This window comes from Sycon ciliatum, chromosome 4 (genome assembly GCF_964019385.1).
Source record: "Sycon ciliatum chromosome 4, ocSycCili1.1, whole genome shotgun sequence".
In the NCBI taxonomy this organism is placed as follows: domain Eukaryota; kingdom Metazoa; phylum Porifera; class Calcarea; order Leucosolenida; family Sycettidae; genus Sycon; species Sycon ciliatum.
This window is the reverse complement of record NC_088646.1, coordinates 5,782,821-5,801,218: the sequence shown is the minus strand read 5'-3', so window position 1 is coordinate 5,801,218 and position 18,398 is coordinate 5,782,821. Positions and strand designations below refer to the sequence as shown.

Below are 18,398 nucleotides of genomic sequence, written 5' to 3'. Positions count from 1 at the left end.
TGTCGCCGTCAGATTACACATAATATCAAGAGTTCCTAATCGGTTATGAATTCTTGATAATAATTATGTAAGTGTATTCGTGTGCGACGGTGACTTTAACAGACATACTGGTACATAATTATGCTGTCTGTAGTGAATGTGAACCTTTAATACATGTAGGAGGCTTTACCTGTAGTTGGCTGTAGTGTGTTGGTGAGGATCAGGAGGGAGTATTGCGTGTTAAAATACCTGAAAAACTGTTATTTAGGATCATGACTGTCATCATGCATCACACTGTACAGCACAATGCCGTGACGTGATGGAAAACAATGTTTCTGTGGCCGCGCCGCGTTGGCGCCTTGGCCAGCTTGAAAAAATAAATTGCAATATTGTGTTTCTTCTACATAATTGAGTATTACAAAGTTAGTTAGGTATATTGGTCACATCTCAGGGATGCATCGATGTACCAGTATAAAAATATCAGGAGCTTGGCAAATGGCTGTCCCTGTGTGAGTTGAGAGCGTGAAACTTGAACTTCGGTACTGGTAGAGTAGTGCTGATGAAATACCATTGATCATTATTATTATAAGCAATCCAGGCCAACTTCTCAGCGCTGAGAAATTTGAAGGAATTACTTCCCCTTTCAATACATGTACATACCACTAAATGCGCAAGCTGTAATAAAGTATTGCTGAGGGCTGAGAGATGTCGGATGGAATTGAGTTGGAAGCAGAAGGCCAGTTGACTGCAAGCAACAGTGCCCCTGTGAAGCGTGGCACGATTGCTTTGAAGCTGAAGGCCACTGCGGAGACGCCTCTTCCGAGTAAGAGCTCATATGTGCCAGTGTGCTAATGATAGAGATCTATTGTCAAACAGGATGAAAGAGAAACCGTTCTTTTGTCTTGCTCCTTCTGATTTTATACGTCACACCTGCATCCCTGTGCGTTGAATACTACTTTCACTGCATTGCATTTGCGCACATGTGCCATACATGTCTGACCTAAAGCGTAATGCAGTGATCTGGTGGAACGTTCACCCACACTGACAAGCAGGATCACTGATGCACACATGTAGCACTGGCAGTCGGTTAGCCGCCCAAAAGAGCATGTACCATGGCAAGCATGCACTTTATGCTCATATACACATGCAAGAGATCTTAGAGATGTGCACACATTCACACAGACATGCGCTCAGACATTCGGATGCACATGGGCACATACATGGGATGGGATCCATGATTTAACAAAAAATAAATGTCGCCTCGCACGTGGGAATCAGGCTGACTTTTCCACAGCCGGAGGATCACCACCACCCTCGATGATCAAGGCATATACAGGTTTTTTTGTAGGCAGCTCCTATTATACAGTGGTTGGAGCTGAATCGCACTTACCCAAGTGGTTGAAGACCAATGCACTCATTAGCTGCACCCATGTTTCCCTCAAGCCATGTCACGGCAACTGTGGGTCGCAACAGCATCGGACAAATCCGTCCGCATCCATGCAGTACTTTAGGCCTCGGTCACACTACGGCAAGTTTGAAGCTGGACGCAGCGTCAAGCCGCAGCACTTGACGCAGACGCGGGGTCACACAGTGTTTTGTTCTTTTGCAACTCACGACTGCCGCGGCCTGACGCACCTGTGTACGTCACAAAATCACCAGGGAAACTCAATGACGACACAGATCTCCACGGAAACCGGCCTGTTGTTAATCATACAAAAAAATTGTCGGACAAAGTTTTCAAATTTTTCATTGATTTTTCATTTATTGCAAGAAGACAAAAGGACCACGATCGTTGTTGTTTCTTTCAGTTTTAGTGTCATGGACCAGGCAAGGAAAGTCCGCATCGCAGCTGTGTTTCTCCTGACTTCGTCATACTGGTTGTCCTTTTTTTGGCTCTTGGCGACAACAACAACACTCACAAGTCAACAGGCTCTAGTTGAGTGATGACCCACTCATACTACTGGTCCTTTTCGACATCATTTTCTTCTCAGAAAACGCCTCGCTCTTCCGCCAGGTTCGGAGGAGAGCAGCCTCAGCCTCATAGGTCTACGGACTCATGTCGAAAAAAAAAGAGGGAACAAAACAAACCTTGAAGAGACTAATTTCGAATGACTGGTCAACTCAAGCAACTGTCTTGCTGTTGAAAGACATTCTGTTTTTTTACTTTTTCCGCCAAGCGTCACCCCCGTCAGCGGCAACGCAGCCGATTTCCCCACGTCAGACGCAGCAGCGTCTGACGCTCAAATTTCCCGCGTTTGCGTCAGTTACATGATTCGTTGGGGGGGGGGGGGGGGGTGCACAACACAGAGCACTCAGTTATGGGGTCGTCGCAAAAGTTTTCTGTCATCCCTGAAACGAACATCGTTCATGTCATACATGTATGTACAGTGTCAGTCGACTTGCGAGTTTTTTGTCGTCCCTGAAACGAACATGATTCATTGGGGGGGGGGGGGGGGGGGGGGGTGTGAGCCAAAATCGCAAGTCGACTGACACTGTACATACAGTGTATGACATGTACATGCCTGCGATTTTCGTCGTCCAGCATAGCAAGCTGTGTTCGTTTCAGAGGGAGGGGAGGGGGGCCGAGTACGAAATGAACGATGTTCGTTTCAGGGATGACAGAAAACTTTTGCGACGACCCCATAACCGAGTACTCTGTGTTGTGTACCCCTAATTGCAGTCACTTTGCACATCCTGTAGTGGCAATGCTGTGTGCCCTGAACACTGGATAGGGAATTGTGTGCCTGTGCAAAGTGTATCGAGCTGTGAGCGAAGTCTTTTTCAAGCCATGTTAATACTATTACAGTCAGACGCCGCTTAACCGCACACATCCGTTTTCCACAACAATATCCGGATAGGCGAGGGAACCGGATTATCGAACACACATACTGTATGTATGCATGACATATGCTGTAAATCGGTAACCAACGATTTTCTTCCAGATGGCGAGGGATCCGGATAAAAGAGGACCGGATAAGTGAGGTCTAACTGTAATGGTATTTGTTCTTTAACCAGGGATATCCCTACACTGTATATTGTCTTATTACAGGCTACTCTATGGCTACTCTATGGCTACTCTATGGCTACTCTATGGCTACTCTATGGCTACTCTATTGGTACTCTATGGGTACTCTATGAAATTCTGGCACAGCTGCACAAAATCAGTGTGCGTTGCGCGTGGAAAAAATGTCCAGGGAAGTTTGCTTATCCGGATATGTTGCTGAGAGTCTGCCCTTTAGAGTCTGGATAAGTGAAGTAAGACTGCAAGTACTGATTCCAAGTTTCTCGAGGTATCCCTGAAATAGTTTTTGCACAATTTTAAGGTTTGGGTCATGATGGCGGCATTATTTTGTTGCTGCTGCTGCTGCTGCTGCTGCTGCTGCTGCTGTTGTTGTTGTTGTTGTTGTTGTTGTTGTTGTTGTTGTTGTTGTTGTTGTTGTTGTTGTTGTTGTTGTTGTTGTTGTTGTTGTTGTTGTTACTGTTGTGGCTAGCAGCAATACCCAAGAAGAGGAAACACAAGGCCAAGTTGGATGGATACGCTTGTTTGGGTGATAATCAAGACCTTATATGGGAGCACAAGGTCAGTTTTGAGCTCGTCAAATAATACTCACTGAACTGGCAGTTGTGACGGTTCCAAGATTCTTTGTGAAAGGTACACATGTCATTATTTGCAGAGCTGAAGGGAACTTGGACCAATGCGAATGAAGCATTCTCTTGACAGCCTAGATTGATGAACGTTCAAGTTCTTGACTTGACAAATAATATTCGCGAACTTTCTGTACTGGACGCGTTTGGACATTTGAATATTTGTTCACCTCTACCGGAACGAGAGAGGTAGTGGTTACAGAGAGGAGAACGGCAGATGAGGTCAGGCTAAGGGAAAGGCCAGCAGCGCAAACCGTCACATTACTCCACATCAATGTGTTGAGTCCGAACAAGAGACTGACAACGGGAACAAGTAGGTTGGTGGAACGACATTTATTAGAAACGGGACAAGAGACAAAGAAAAAAAAGCGAACGAAATGACTACATGGTGATTAATCATCCTCAGACCCACCCTCACTATCAGTATCACTTTGGCTTACATTGTCATCATGGTCATTATCCACAATGTCAGCTCCAGCAGCGAGTTTGGCATCATGCGGCTGCTCTCCTTGTGGCATTGCAGGTTGCAGACTAAGATGACGACATACATCATCATCTTGAGACCCATCAGCTGCTGCTGTGGTGCCACAGATCACAAACGAGTCTTTGGTCGAGTCTGACGAGACACTGTCCCATGCACAGGACACCCAGTCAATGGCCGGCTGGCGCGTTGGTGGCTTCAGGCTGTTGTTGGGTGTCCTGTCATTCTGGGTTCGGAACCATTCCACCCAAAGCCCCATCATTTTGGCCCTTAATGGGCAGTTTCCCGTTTCGTCCATTGGCTGCACAGGGCTAGTGCAGCCAGGCGGAGTTGACACGGTGTTGACACGGTGTTGCCATTGCACTCATCTTGAACAATGGACTTGCTGACGTCACTGATGTGAGGTCGGTAGTTATCGACAACCAGCAAACCCTTGTCCTCCCCGTCTACGCTCGGTATATGCGTCGTAGCCACCAGTGATATAATTCTTCAGTCAACCAGCCGTTGGCTCTTGCTGTCACGATGGCATTGCCGCTGTCAGGAAGATTCATTGCTTTTTCACCCTCGGACCAAGGGTCCCATTCCGCTCCTTGAACACTAACAGAGTGGGTAGCTTCTCGCCGTTGCCACTAGCCGCTAGGGCAACCGTGAAACCCTTCTTTGTGGCCTTGGTGGCACACAATTCTAATTGTTCTCGACCCAACAATATCATTCGTGCGGTTTAGCACAGTATCGAACTTGCACATTGTCTAGTCCATGTTCACGACCCGCGATGAAGGGACACCGAACTTCAGGATGTCGGCCCTGAAAGCTTGAAGCACTAGCAGCTGAGTCTCCGGTAGTTGCTGGGCAGTGTTTGTTCCACACCGCATGGCGACATGATGACGCTTCTTAAAGCATTTTAGCCGCATTTTACTTGCCAAAAAATCCTGGCACGTTCAAACACTCAGGACTGCTCAGTCTTAATGCCTCCTTCTGCAGATCCCTGTTGGAGACTGTTTGACCTACAGCCTGCTCGTCACGCAGATGTGACAACACTGCAGCCTCCAACTCGGATGATAACGGTTTCTGCTTTTCGCAATTTTTTCTGCTTTTGCAACCTTCCCCCTTCGTCTTCTTCAACTGGTCCGCCTTCTGCAGTCACTCACTCGCTTCGAATCCAGGTCAAAATGTCGCTGTCAATCTTAGCTTCTTTCCATTGGCATGATGCCAATCTAGCACGGATAACTTGAAGTCCACAGTAAATGAACGAATTGCAGGAGCCATGACCAAAAATAACACAAGAAAAAAGCTAAAGAAAACGCAGTCACGGCAGCCAACGTCACTTCGAAAAGAGACTGTAGTAAGCACACTAACCCGAGGATACCCTTCGATTGCCTGCGACTGTCGCAGTGAAGCAACAGCAGCTTGGTGTGAAGGTAAACTCCATGTTGTACGTGCTGGCTGCAACGCTGGGCACTGCAGTTCACATGGCTCACCGTACAAGTAAAATGCGACGTAACCCGAATGTTGCAAAAACAGAGTGAACCCCATACGACATCAGTCACACCAGACCATACAATGTTCACTTCTATGGCCGGACACGAGAGTCCTCTTTCCGTATTTCAAGGTAGGGCACTCTCGCGAGACGGGGCGCTCTGGCGGTACTTTACGGTAATTACATGTATGTTCACTACAAGTATGGTGAGTTGCTTCTGATGAGATGGCAGCGAAAGTGTTCAAGGATACTAAACCATAGCCAGTGGTGTGTGTGTGTGTGTGTGTGTGTGTCACGTGTGTGTGTGTGTCTGTGTGTCTGTGTGTTGAATGCGCAACTCACCCTACTTATTGCGTTCTTATCTTATTTGTCTCTTCGAAATTAGTTTTTTCAAAGTTTCTATTTTCTAGAGAATGAAGTTGAAGACACCAATGCAGCTGTACTTACTACTTATGGTTGATTAATCTACATGGAGCTGATGCTTCCTGCCAAATTAACTGACACTTGACTGATTCATGACTGCCATCCAGAGCAACAAACTTCGTCAATTGCCGGTATTACCGCTGACGTCACTACCGTATTATCTCTAATATAAGCACGGTCCTTTATTTTTCAATGTACCACCGCCCCGTGCTATTAATGGAGACGTTCCTTTATTGGAGACTGTTCCATTATTATTTCTACCTCAGGTTGGTGCACCGCGCGCGATCGCGCGACTGACCATGATAACATGTGCATGTACATGCAATGTGCGTACATATACTACCGTACGGTGTCCTTTATTGGAGGCACGGGTGGTTTTCAGAGGACTTCACAGTGAGGACTTCACAGTGAGCACTTCACAGTGTGCTTATAATGGAGTCTGAGCACTTTATTTTTTGAATGCCGCCCCAAGGTGTTCTATTATTGAAGACGTGCTATTATTGGAGACTGTGCTTATATTAGAGATAATACGGTAATTCTAAGCTTTAGTCATTAGAAAAGGAAAGGACCAAGGAACTACAAATCTATAAATTTATCCTTGGCTCTCCATCCGAGTCTATAATCATTTAGCTTTCGCGGAGACCAAAGCAAGAAATACAATACTTCCGTTGTCTTCTCGTCGGGTGGAATACAGGCAAAAAGAAACTGAACAAGCATAATGAATTTTAGGCCCTCTACAGACTACGTACATAGAACATCCAGTACAAAATCACATACAATAATTACATGTAAAACCTAACAGGCAACATTTTTCCAAGCCTGCATTCAGACTACACATTTTACATGCAATATACAGGCAACCTTTGACCCTACGCGCAATGGGCCTGGGATGTGTGAAAGCAGCCGGCAGTCGTACCCGGGTGCAAAGTTTGTACGTTTGTACGACTGCCTGGTGAAAGTACGATAAATGCGGGAAAGTTGCCTTGTATAAGGGTTCGCACCCTGCCTGAAAGGATTGGGCAGCTTTTTAGGCTTCCCGCCAGATTCTTGTTGTTGTCTTGGAAACTTCTATGTAAATGTGACTTATAGGCTTTTTTGTACCTAGTCTGAAGAGGGCCTTACAAAGTAGAGATGATTATTTATTTAGTTATACTCGGGTGGAGAGCCAAGGATTCGTTTATAAGAAGAAAAGAGGACCAAAGAGCTACAAGTTACGCTATAATATCCACTCACGCCACCAGCTGATTGCCAGTTAGATGTAGAACGTCAGTACCGTCGGTCAGTGTCGTGCAATGTTATCGCATGAGCTGATTGTAAAGTAACTGGTGGTGTTAGTGGATATTTAATTAATATAGCGTAACTTGTAGCTCTTTGGTCCTGTTTTCTTCTTATATTTATTTTGTGTTTGCCTTTCTGGATCTTGTTCCTGCTTTAGGTGTTACTGATTGGTGATAAGATTGAACAGCCAAACCTTCATATCTGTGAACACTGCAGTCTCCCGATATTAGTCTACGGACGCTTGGTAAGCAGCACTTTCTCCTCCACTTCTCCGTTGCTTGGTCTGGAATGACTTCTGTTGCGTAATTCCTGGCTATCTTTTACAGCTTCAGTACTACTAAAGTAGAATTTCGTTGAATTTAGACGTCTCTGTCATGGATTATCATGGACGCTAACAGCAGAAAAAAAGAATTGAGGCTTTTGAGATGAGGTGTACCGTGTTTAAAAATTAGCTATTTGAGTTCTGTCAAGTGTTGACGCCTCCGACCAGTCACCCATCGCAGTTTGCCAGTTGACAAGCCACCCTTTCTTGGAGATGCAGTTGCATGTAGTCCATAAACGTTGAGGGGAATGTATCATGGATTGTGAAGGGTATTTGTAATTAGATATTGTACGGTTTGCCTCATTTCTGTCATCTACCTTTGCCTGCAGAAACGTTGTAAGCACTCCTTCTGTTTAGGATGTACGCTGAACTCCCAAGGCAAATGTCCACGGTGAGTCTCTCAGTGTGCTGTGCTGCTGTTGCGCTCTCTCTCTCTCTCTCTCTCTCTCTCTCTCTCTCTCTCTCTCTCTCTCTCTCTCTCTCTCTCTCTCTCTCTCTCTCTCTCCCTTCTCTCTCTCTGTCTCTCTCTCCCTTCTCTCTATCTGTCTCTCTCTGTCTCTCTCTCTCTCTCTCTCTCTCTCTCTCTCTCTCTCTCTCTCTCTCTCTCTCTCTCTCTCTCTCTCTCTCTCTCTCTCTCTCTCTCTCTCTCTCTCTCTGTCCTATTTTGTCATCCATGTTATTGATTATAAAACACACTGTTGTTGTATGCAGGTGTGGTGAGGCGAGTCAGGAACATGAACGAGGTGACCTAGGCAGTGTTCACATTTGCTCATATGGTGGGAGTCGCCATGGCCACTCTGGGTGCCGCCGAAGCTATTTGTCACAGCGGGATTTACAGGTGAGTTTGGCATGTTTTCATGGAATTGTGTGGTGGCTGCAGAGGTGGTGGCTGCAGAGGTGGTGGCTGCAGAGGTGGTGGCTGCAGAGGTGGTGGCTGCAGAGGTGGTGGCTGCAGAGTTGGTGGCTGCAGAGGTGGTGGCTGCAGAGGTGGTGGCTGCAGAGGTGGTGGCTGCAGAGTTGGTGGCTGCAGAGGTGGTGGCGGTGGCTAGGTTACAGTGGCAGTCACATGTACAGGGATTACATTGCTTGTAGCCTACTTGTAGGCAGTGATGGAAGTGGCAGGCCTTTAATTTTGCCTTTAAGGATTTACCGTATTTTTCGGAGTATAATGCGCACCTTTGTATAATGCGCACCCCCAATCTTCATTGGGGGTGCGCACTTCAATCTTCATTGAAGTACATGCATTTCATATTCGGAGTATAGTGCGCACCTGCGATTAAGGGCCTAAAATAGCACATCTAAAGTGCGCACTATACTCCGGAAAATACGGTACAGCAAATGGCTCCTCGTGCACGGTCATGGTTCGCGAGTGAAGTGGATGAGCAAATCCTGACTGTAGGTCATACGGCACATGCACTGTTCCCTTCAATGCATGCTGTGCAGTCAATCCATACTCATTTGACCTTGGAGCAGCAGCAAGCTGCACCCAGAATCAGTGAGCTGGTATAGGGCCATGTGTGACCCCAGTACACCCAGATTCTCTGACAGTTTGAGTATGACTTTAAAATTCACTCGCCTATACAGCTGTCCTTTTCCTGGCTGTTACTCAAGGCTCTCTCTCTCTCTCCTTTCTCTCTCCCTCTCTCTCTCTCTCTCTCTCTCTCTCTCTCTCTCTCTCTCTCTCTCTCTCTCTCTCTCTCTCTCTCTCTCTCTCTCTCTCTCTCTCTCTCGACGAGGCACTCTAGTGATACTCTGTGGTACTATCTCTATCCTCTGAAATATGGAATCGGCCTTCTGCTACATGTATGCGGTGTTGTATTGTATTCAGTTTGTGGCAATTTAATAACAGATATAATAACAGATATATTATCCCAGAATGGACTAGTATGAATAATACTACTAGTACTCACTCCTCCATTGCCCATGCGAGGTAAACAACATGGATCTTTAGCCTTTCAGCCAAGCATAACATGATTCAGCATTTCTATGTTTATCGTGTTTCATTTCTCTTCCAGGCTCATATCCGTTATCGGCATGAAGGTGGTCAGGAGAAGGCTTCTGCTTTGCAACAGCAGCAGCAATTACAACAGCAACAACAGCAGCAACAACAACAACAGCAGCAGCAACAGCAGCAACCCGGTGGAAATCCTGTCCGTGGGTCAATCTTTCCACCCGCACTAGTTCCACCCCCTCCACCCGGTCCTCGCCTTCCCAACTTCCCCTTGCCCGCACTGCGGCCGGACTTGCCACCGGCTGTGCCACCACCGCACTTTCTTCCACCGCCTGCTGTCAAGCCGTAAGTTGTTTAGTTCAAACAAACTGTAGTTCAAACAAACTGTTGTTCATGCACAGCTGTACTACATGTATGCATGGCAACGGTTTATCCCCCTTTTTTGGAGGTAGTAGGTACTGTACTACTACTAAGTTAGTATCTTTGATTTTCGTTGCTACCAGGTTCAGCTTCTTTCCTCTGCACTGCCCCGATGAGTCCACCATGGTGGAAAGACTCGAATATGTGTGCAGCTTTAGATTTTAAAAGCGCTCTTTTGTTTTATTTAGGGGCGTCGAAAGAGTATATTATGGACAAATAGTTGCTCCTTTCATGATGTGTAACTTATTTTGATTTTTTGCTGTTTTATATGCTGTCTCAGGCACTTCCCGCACGGTATTGAAACTCCAGCTCCGATTTTCTCAGCTCACGCCGGTGGTCTTCCGCCACCGCCTCCCCAAGCACAGGCTGTACCTGGACCACCACCTCCCAATCTCCAACCGTTTCCACCGCCTCCACCGCGACCGACCGCACCACCGGCAATGTTAGTAGCGAGCACGAGCTCCGGTCCAAAGCCGTTTGTTGCCTTTGAGGCAAGAACTTCGTACCAATAGCGTGTTGTGTGTGTGTGTGTGTGTGTGTGTGTGTGTGTGTGTGTGTGTGTGTGTGTGTACGTGTTTGTTTGTAAATGAGGATTTCTGCTCTTATGTTTCAGCAGCTGTGCTTTCTGGTCCTTGAAATTATCATGCAAAACTCTCATAGAAGTACAGTGGGTTTTTTTTCTTTCAATATGAAATGGTCTCCCTCATCTTTACCCTTTGCCTGGCCATGCGTGGCATGGCCAATGTGTAGATCCTACAGTCATGTTACACTTATGTTAGTACTAGTACTGTGTATGCATGTTAGTTGTGTCTCATCATTTTATAATATTCTCAGGGCTAGGTGACAAGCAATGTAATTTTGTTGATCAACTGTTTTGCTTGTTCTTTCATGCAATTTTTAATATTTTTTCTTGTACATGTACTCACGAAACACACGTGCTCTATTCACAGTTATCCTCATTATTTCCAGTGTGTTCATAGTGTTGAAGTACATCTACCGTGCCGGTGCTGCAGATTACGATGGTCGTGTTGAGTGAATACAGGAAACACTCCCTTTCCATTCAGCTTTCGCCTGAGTTGTCGTCCCTCTGCAGTGCCCTGTGGAGGAAGCGGGGTTGTGTAAGAAGAATACTCCGTTGGCGTTGCTGGTGTTTGTTGTGGTTGACTTGTTGCTGGTCAGGTGCTTGTACAAGTATCTCGAAATCAAATACATGTACATAGAAATCCTGAGAGAGAGAGAGAGAGAGAGAGAGAGAGAGAGAGAGAGAGAGAGAGAGAGAGAGAGAGAGAGAGAGAGAGAGAGAGAGAGAGAGAGAAGAGAGAGAAAGAGGGAGGGAGGGAGGGAGGGAGGGAGGGAGGGAGGGAGGGAGGGAGAGAGAGAGAGAGAGAGAGAGAGAGAGAGAGAGAGAGAGAGAGAGAGAGAGAGAGAGAGAGAGAGAGAGAGGGGGGGGAGGGAGGGAGGGAGGGAGGGAGGGAGGGAGGGAGGGAGGGAGGGAGAGAGAGAGAGAGAGAGAGAGAGAGAGAGAGAGAGAGAGAGAGAGAGAGAGAGAGAGAGAGAGTCTGACTGTCTCCTCAACAATCGCATGTTCTGAGTTTGGATCATGATCCCTCCCTGATTGTGATCACACTCATCTATAAAATGTGTAGCAACAGTCACTGCATCCCAGTTGGAGCAAAGATATTATTATTATTAAAGAAGAAGAAGAAGAAGAAGAAGAAGAAGAAGAAAGCCTCCTTCCCTACATATACTGATACCAAGAGTACATAACTCTTGCTGATACCAAGAGTAGATAAACTTTATGTACTCTTGCTGATACTGCTAGCATCAAAAGAGTACATACCGCCACGGTACCGCGGTACCGGTAACTGTGTCAGATGACAATTGTTTTGTTCACGTGACCTATCACGTGTTATTCGTCATCAGTGAGTTATGCTGCGGCCGCTGATCTGCTGAATATTACCAGTCCATGCGCCAAGACCGAAAAAGTCGTCTAAAAGTTGTACTTTTTTATGCAGATTAGCCACTTTTCCGAGCTGAATATATTCAAATCTTCGTTGAAAAATTGTCAAGAAAATATTAGATGTCTCGAGTCGTTTGCAATTTTCTCTCCATCAGTGATTGTTTGCGGAAGTTTTGCTTTCCGGACACCTTGATTGGGCCTTTGACCTTATGGATGTCAGTTGTAGTGGTCGTTACTCATTGTCTCGACGTCGCTGGGAGTGTTCTTGTGGGAGCTGTCAAATATTCGTGAAAATCAGGCAAGTGGCAAAGAAAAATTCGCCAAATTTTTGGGCAAGGTAGTATGTAGACATAGATGCTTTCCTTTGACTCTCCACCGATGTGGAAACACTTCCAGAAGCGTTCATCGGTGTCCGGTTCTTGATGGGGTCGTGGTGGCCTCCACCGTTTGGAACAAAACAAAACCAATGCATTGTCTGTCGTCACCAGTAGGAGACGTATTACATGGCAAAGAAACACACCAGCACCCGTATTCACTCTTGAGGGGCCTGAGATAGAACTATTAGAAGCCCACATCATCTTCGTTCAAATGACAAAGTTCTAACCAGGATCTGCAGACTGCAATTTCAATGTCATTTTTGGTTCCTTGAAAAATGGCCTAGCCAATAGCCTATAGGTAGTTTATGCAGCATTGGCGTGTTCTTCGGGCTTGCAATCATATTATATTCATCATGAACTTCTCTTGCAAGATTCGTGCGAAACAGAAAGTTGTAATGTACTCTCAGGACAGCTTGACGTAAGTTTCAATTCTCAGTGAGGTGCAAAGGTCTGAGTGGAACGAACTTTAAACCGTCATCGTGAATGTCAATGGGAATATGAGCCAAGAGTCCACAACCCCAAGGGAAAGGTGTGATGGACTCTTAGTATGATCTGTGCGCAAAGAACTGCAGTTGAGTCATTGTTTTAGCAACATGGCTGCGTTCTGAGTTTTAGCACATTCTTAGACTCTTATTGTACTGGAGTGTGCACTTTATAACACGTGTACATGTATATAACAAAAGCTGGCTTACAGAACGGTAGAAAAATGATATGTCCCATTCTCAGCTTTGGTTTCTGGCGTTCTTTTAATTATTAGTATTTCGGGCTGCATGTTCTTGGGCTCCATGTTCTTTGAAGGGGAAGTTAAGCCTAAAATCAAATTTTCACCAGTTGTAATCTTCGGGACGCTGAGTCGGATGGTCTTGGTCCGAGGAAGCTGAGACGCTCCCTTCCTCCTTTATTCCCAATCGAACTCGCGCACTTCCACCGAAATTGGGTGACTGCGCCCTACTAGATGGGAATTTGTATGCAAAATGTCACCAAAAGCGCCATTTCGTTCTTATAAAAGCACGGATGACCGCGATTGGCCCATATGTTGTAGTCTTTTGGACGCTGAGTCGACTGGTTTTGGTCCGAAAAGGCTGCGATATAGCGTTCGGCCCTTATTCCCGATCGAACATGGCTGAACAATCGGTCACGTGCTCCTGCGTACACAAGTTACCTGGTCACCGCTCCAGCAGGCTACAACTTTCACACCAAGGTTCAAAGGTTCAACTCGAGTGATAGAAACTCGCTCAAACATGCTATAACTTAAGTTTAGGGCTGAAACGATCGTGGATTTTCACCTATCGATTACTCTTTAGCTTAACGATCGAGTAATCGATTATAATCTTTAGCAAATAGTGTCAGAATTTTGTGCAAAAATTATCCTGTTTCCAAACGCTAGGCCTTCATAATACCAAAAATCTGCATTAGTGACAGGGTAGCTCCAAAACATGACAGTTTTGAAGTCAATTTAACCTCAGAAAATGCACCATGCCCCTGGCAACTGCATACACACAGCGGAAACTGATTCAAACTTCACAAAACGAGGGTTTTCAGTACTTTTTGGACTCAAAATTCCTAACGAGTAATCTATAACGTAACGATTACTTGATTGATAAGGAATTATCGATCGCTTACCGAGTAATTGGTATAATCGTTTCAGCCCTACAGTTAAGTTGGAATAAGGGCTGAATGCTACATCACAGCCTTTTCGGACCAAAACCAGTCGACTCAGCGTCCAAAAGACTACTACAGTAAGATCGGGCGCCGAAGAACGCAGGGGCTCGAGCGCAGCCTAAGAAAGTTCTTAAATTTTTGATTCTAGCCAGACCGTTCTTATTCACACGCGCGCGGCGAGTCGAGTGACGTCATGACGTTTGTCATGTACATGTACTACATGTACATGTACATGTAGTGCAATGTAGTACTTCTAAACTAGTGGGTGTCGTAAATGGGAATGACTGTACATGTAGCAGTTACTGTTTACACGTGTACATGACATGTACTCACCTCCCATACATGTACAATGTTCCAAATTTTAAAAGTGTTCTTTAAAAATCTGATAATTCTAGCCTGGACTGTTCTTAAATTTTGCCGGTTTTCCAGCCTGGGTGTTCTTCGGCGCCCGATCTTACTGTAGTACAACATATGGGCCAATCGCGGTCATCCGTACTTTTATAAGAACGAAATGGCGCTTTTAGTGACGTTTTGCATACAAATCCCCATCTAGTAGGGCCACCCAGTTTCGGTGGAAGTGCGCGAGGTCGATTGGGAATAAAGGAGGAAGGAAGCGTCTCAGCTTCCTCGGACAGAGACCATTGGACTCAGCACCCCGAAGACTACAACTGGTGAAAATTTGATTCCAGGCTTAACTTCCCCTTTAAAGCGAGGCTCTACTGTACATGTACATGTAATGTAAAGAACTTGGTGTGCCCCCGTCAATTTCTACCTGTAAACGACTTCAGCACATACACCAGAATACAGCGCTGAACCAATTCAATTATCATGATCATGCACATGGACCACATGATAGTACATTCGAGCGCAGGTATTCCCGGGGGGGGGGGGGGGGGGGACTTTACATTATTTCACTTGCAAACACATTGCACGTTACATGCAATTTCGATTCCTTCACTGTACATGTAGATCTACATAAGAAAAGGAACAAAACAGCCCAGCTGCAGCATGCATTCTTGATCAATAATCTGGCACACCCTGGTTTCAGTCAACCACATGGTACTGTAGCAACTAAAAGTGCTTATAGCCGAGACACAGGCAGGAAGTGCTATATGTGTGCTTTCTTTTCCATCTCCTTCACAATGAGGAAACTCAATACAAGTGCAGACTGCCTCTTTTACGGCCAAAGAAACACAGTGTATGGTGAAGAAAGTGTCCTAAGGCCGAGTAAAGGAAATAGCTAACTAATAGAAATGGTAAAGCTACTAAAAGACTGGAACTGAACCCTTTAATTTAAACAACTTCCAGCTAGTATGTGACATACAAGTCAGTTAGGTTCAACACTATGCCAGTGGATGACAGGGCGGTGCCCAACTCCGATGCCAGCCAGCCACGTCATGGACAGACGCACCAATGAGATGGTTAGGGATAGTCGGAGGCGAAAGTTAACCACAAGGAAGAACGGAGAAATAACAATTGTGTACAGCTACAAACAGGATCCGGAAACACAAGCTTTTCGGTCAAAGGGAATGAATTCTACACGAGCATCTTGAAAAAAGCACATGTGTCATTCCCCATACTTCACAGTCTAGCCAGCACCAGCATTTACACACTGAATGCCGGCATAAGATAGAGTGACCAAATTAGGACAACATCACCAGGCCTGGCAATCAAACAGAAGATCGTTGTCTATAGACTGTTGTCCATATTCGAGAGCCACATGGATCTGTATGCAGTGACCATGACGATTGACCATGATACTCGATAGGTACTTGGATACCCATATGTGCACAGAATATGATTGGAAAAACCTCAACCAAGACAGAGGCACTGAAAATCTGTCGCCAGTGGCTTGTTTAAACACGGCTACGAATCCCTCCAGACCAAACTCACACAATCCACTACAAACGAGCTGTAAATGGTCAGCGTGCTGTGTTCGAAACCCTGGACCACGTTCCTCGGCAAAGGACAAGACGGGTGTGCACGTACTCTTAACCAGTTCAGCCGTGCAGGGGATGTGACAGTATTGCCTGTGACCGAACAGCTTGCAAGGAACGAGACAATCCCTCTAGTAACTGCATATGGCACATTTCACAAGGCATATCCTTGGCCTGAGAGTACACCATGACGATTGTTCCTTCATTTCTCTGACCAGTTGGGTCCACACTTGAGGTCCATACATGCAACAATGTTCAGTAGACGGCATAATCCCGACTCCTGCATGGACAAAAACAAAATGAAAAGCCACACCAAGTCATAAGCATCAAAGTTCATTGTGAGGAATTATTGAGCAATGACCGAGTAGTGTAGAACGGGTAATTCTAGTGACTATTAATTTTAGCGTTTTCCCATTGTCAACCGGTTAGCGACGTTTTATTTTAGCGATATGCATTTTTCTTCATTGTACACATTTTGATACTGCATTCTACTACTGTATGTACAAACCATCACTACCGTGTACTATGAGTGCTAGTACGAGAGAACATCATAAAACATGTGCTAACTAGTACTACTACTTGAAGTACTAGTATTACTACTTACTACTCACGGATCACCAGTGCACTACTAATGTCTCAACGGATTAGCGACTTGAAACTTTAGCGAAAATGAGTCGATCGCTAAATTCACTAGGGTTTTTACGTCGCTAAAGTTACTAGTACCCGTTCTACAGTAATCGGTATAATCGTTTCAGCCCTACTTGTACAGTGCGTATCGGTTATAGTGTGGTCGTGTAAAAGAATATACTGCCTACAAGAATGAACTCTCATGTTTTCATAATCATAACATGGATTTCAAATGCACATTTATTCTTACAAGCAATTTTATAGTACAGTAGAATATATCGGTCCTAAGAATGGACTTTGTGTAGCAAAACATACCAGATTAGTACAAAGTATATCGCCTGTAGTAATAACATCCGTCCAATGCAGTTCCGACCTGACTCGCGTTGGGTCGTAGTGCTGCAGGTTCAACTGTTGTGGTCATGTAACTCATGTTGCATAGCCACATGGTAAGCCTATGTGACTATGCCCAGCCGCATGCACTGTAACACTACATTGTATGTACGATGATCTTCCTGACTCCGTGTACATGCGCGTGATATGTCACACTTGATTTATCGTGTGTAAGAAATATCGGAAATAAGAATAGAAAGTCGTTTTTCAAACACCCACGCTATAACCGATGCCTACTGTACTTCGTAGGTGAACCCAATCCCACGGGCCGCGACACGCTGATACCACAGGGTCCACCATATGCCATCTTTACAGGGTTTAATGCGCAGCTTCCACATTCCATACCCTGATACCGGTAACACAACTACAAGCACATGCGCCTCTATGTGAGACCAATTGACCTGCAAAAGTTACAAATACGGCAAAAGCGTGTGTATAAGCGCATGGGCCATTACAATATGGTCCTCTTGTCAGGGTCTGTTCACTGCAGTGCTGTCCTTTTTTCTCGGTTTACGGGGCAGGAATATCTCAACAGGAATGTCCCCATTGTGTTGGTGATGTGCACGCGGCGTGGGTCGGCTAAGAGTGCAGTGTGGAATGGTGGAGTGAGTTAATTCACCGAGAAACGATGAAGGTAATAATTGCGCCTGCCGAACACCAGGAGACTCCAGAACATGTCTTTGTCTATGGAGTAATTAAGAGTGCATACATACTTATTTAATTCTACCCAACTTCCCATGACTACCATGTATGAACTGCGAAATCGGGTGAAGAGCCTCAATGGACATCGCTCTGAACTACAATTTTGACCCCCGCTTGCAGCTGATCTGAGAACGCGATCAGCCTTTTGAAGTGTATCTGTTCACATTCAAAACACCCATTAATATTTGTAACATCGTAGATAATTGTCCTCAAGTTTACGAGAAGAAAATCAGAAATCCATCAGCCATACTAGTTTTCGTGATTCTCGTGTATTGGCAACTAGGGTATTAGGAAAAATTCGCCAAATTTTTGGGCAAGTTACTATCAAGACAATTTTTGCTTTATGAGCAGCCTAGGACAATGGACTATACATACCTGAGGTCTGGGCGGTGTCCGGTAGTTCTTTTTTGGTTCTCACGCCATCAAGTATTTTGGCATCCAAAAATCATAAATTCTGGACGACGCAAAATTGAGAAAAGTGGCTCTGCTACAACATGACGGAACAATCTCTGGCGGAACGGCTTCCAGATTTTGTTTAGGGATTATCCTAGCCCTCAGCAGGCCAAGTTACAATAGCATTCATGAAAGTCTTCCATGCCAAATCGAAGACGATCAAAATGGTGATTCTGCTCAAAATTGGTCCCAGAAAAAGTCGAAAAAAGCGGCGTCGTCATCTTCATTTTGCATAAAGATTCGGGTCATTTTTGGCCCTTGGCGCATGGACTGTTACGACTCGAGTCCAGAACAAAGAAGCGCTGGCCGGAAAA

General features: G+C 45.4%; 1 protein-coding gene and 1 long non-coding RNA gene across 3 annotated transcripts; one reads left to right on the top strand and one right to left on the bottom strand.

Annotated features, from left to right (window-relative positions):
* Positions 1-375: 375 nt before the first annotated feature.
* Positions 376-11,035, top strand: LOC135814101 (E3 ubiquitin-protein ligase Hakai-like). 2 transcript variants are annotated; one of them, XM_065327164.1, is made up of 7 exons: positions 376-802; positions 3,474-3,559; positions 7,441-7,527; positions 7,935-7,996; positions 8,317-8,443; positions 9,621-9,901; positions 10,257-11,035. In XM_065327164.1, exons 1-7 carry the CDS (start codon positions 685-687, stop codon positions 10,486-10,488), a joined length of 993 nt encoding a protein of 330 aa, XP_065183236.1. In that variant the 5' UTR covers positions 376-684; the 3' UTR covers positions 10,489-11,035. The 2 variants fall into 2 exon arrangements, with proteins under 2 accessions (XP_065183236.1, XP_065183235.1); XM_065327163.1 differs by having other exon boundaries at positions 3,471-3,559.
* Positions 11,036-15,035: 4,000 nt separating this feature from the next.
* On the bottom strand, positions 15,036-18,279 carry LOC135814100 (uncharacterized). Its single transcript, XR_010553151.1, has 2 exons — positions 18,007-18,279; positions 15,036-16,192 (listed from the first exon to the last, which is right to left on the bottom strand). It is a non-coding gene; the product is annotated as an uncharacterized LOC135814100 (long non-coding RNA).
* Positions 18,280-18,398: the final 119 nt, after the last annotated feature.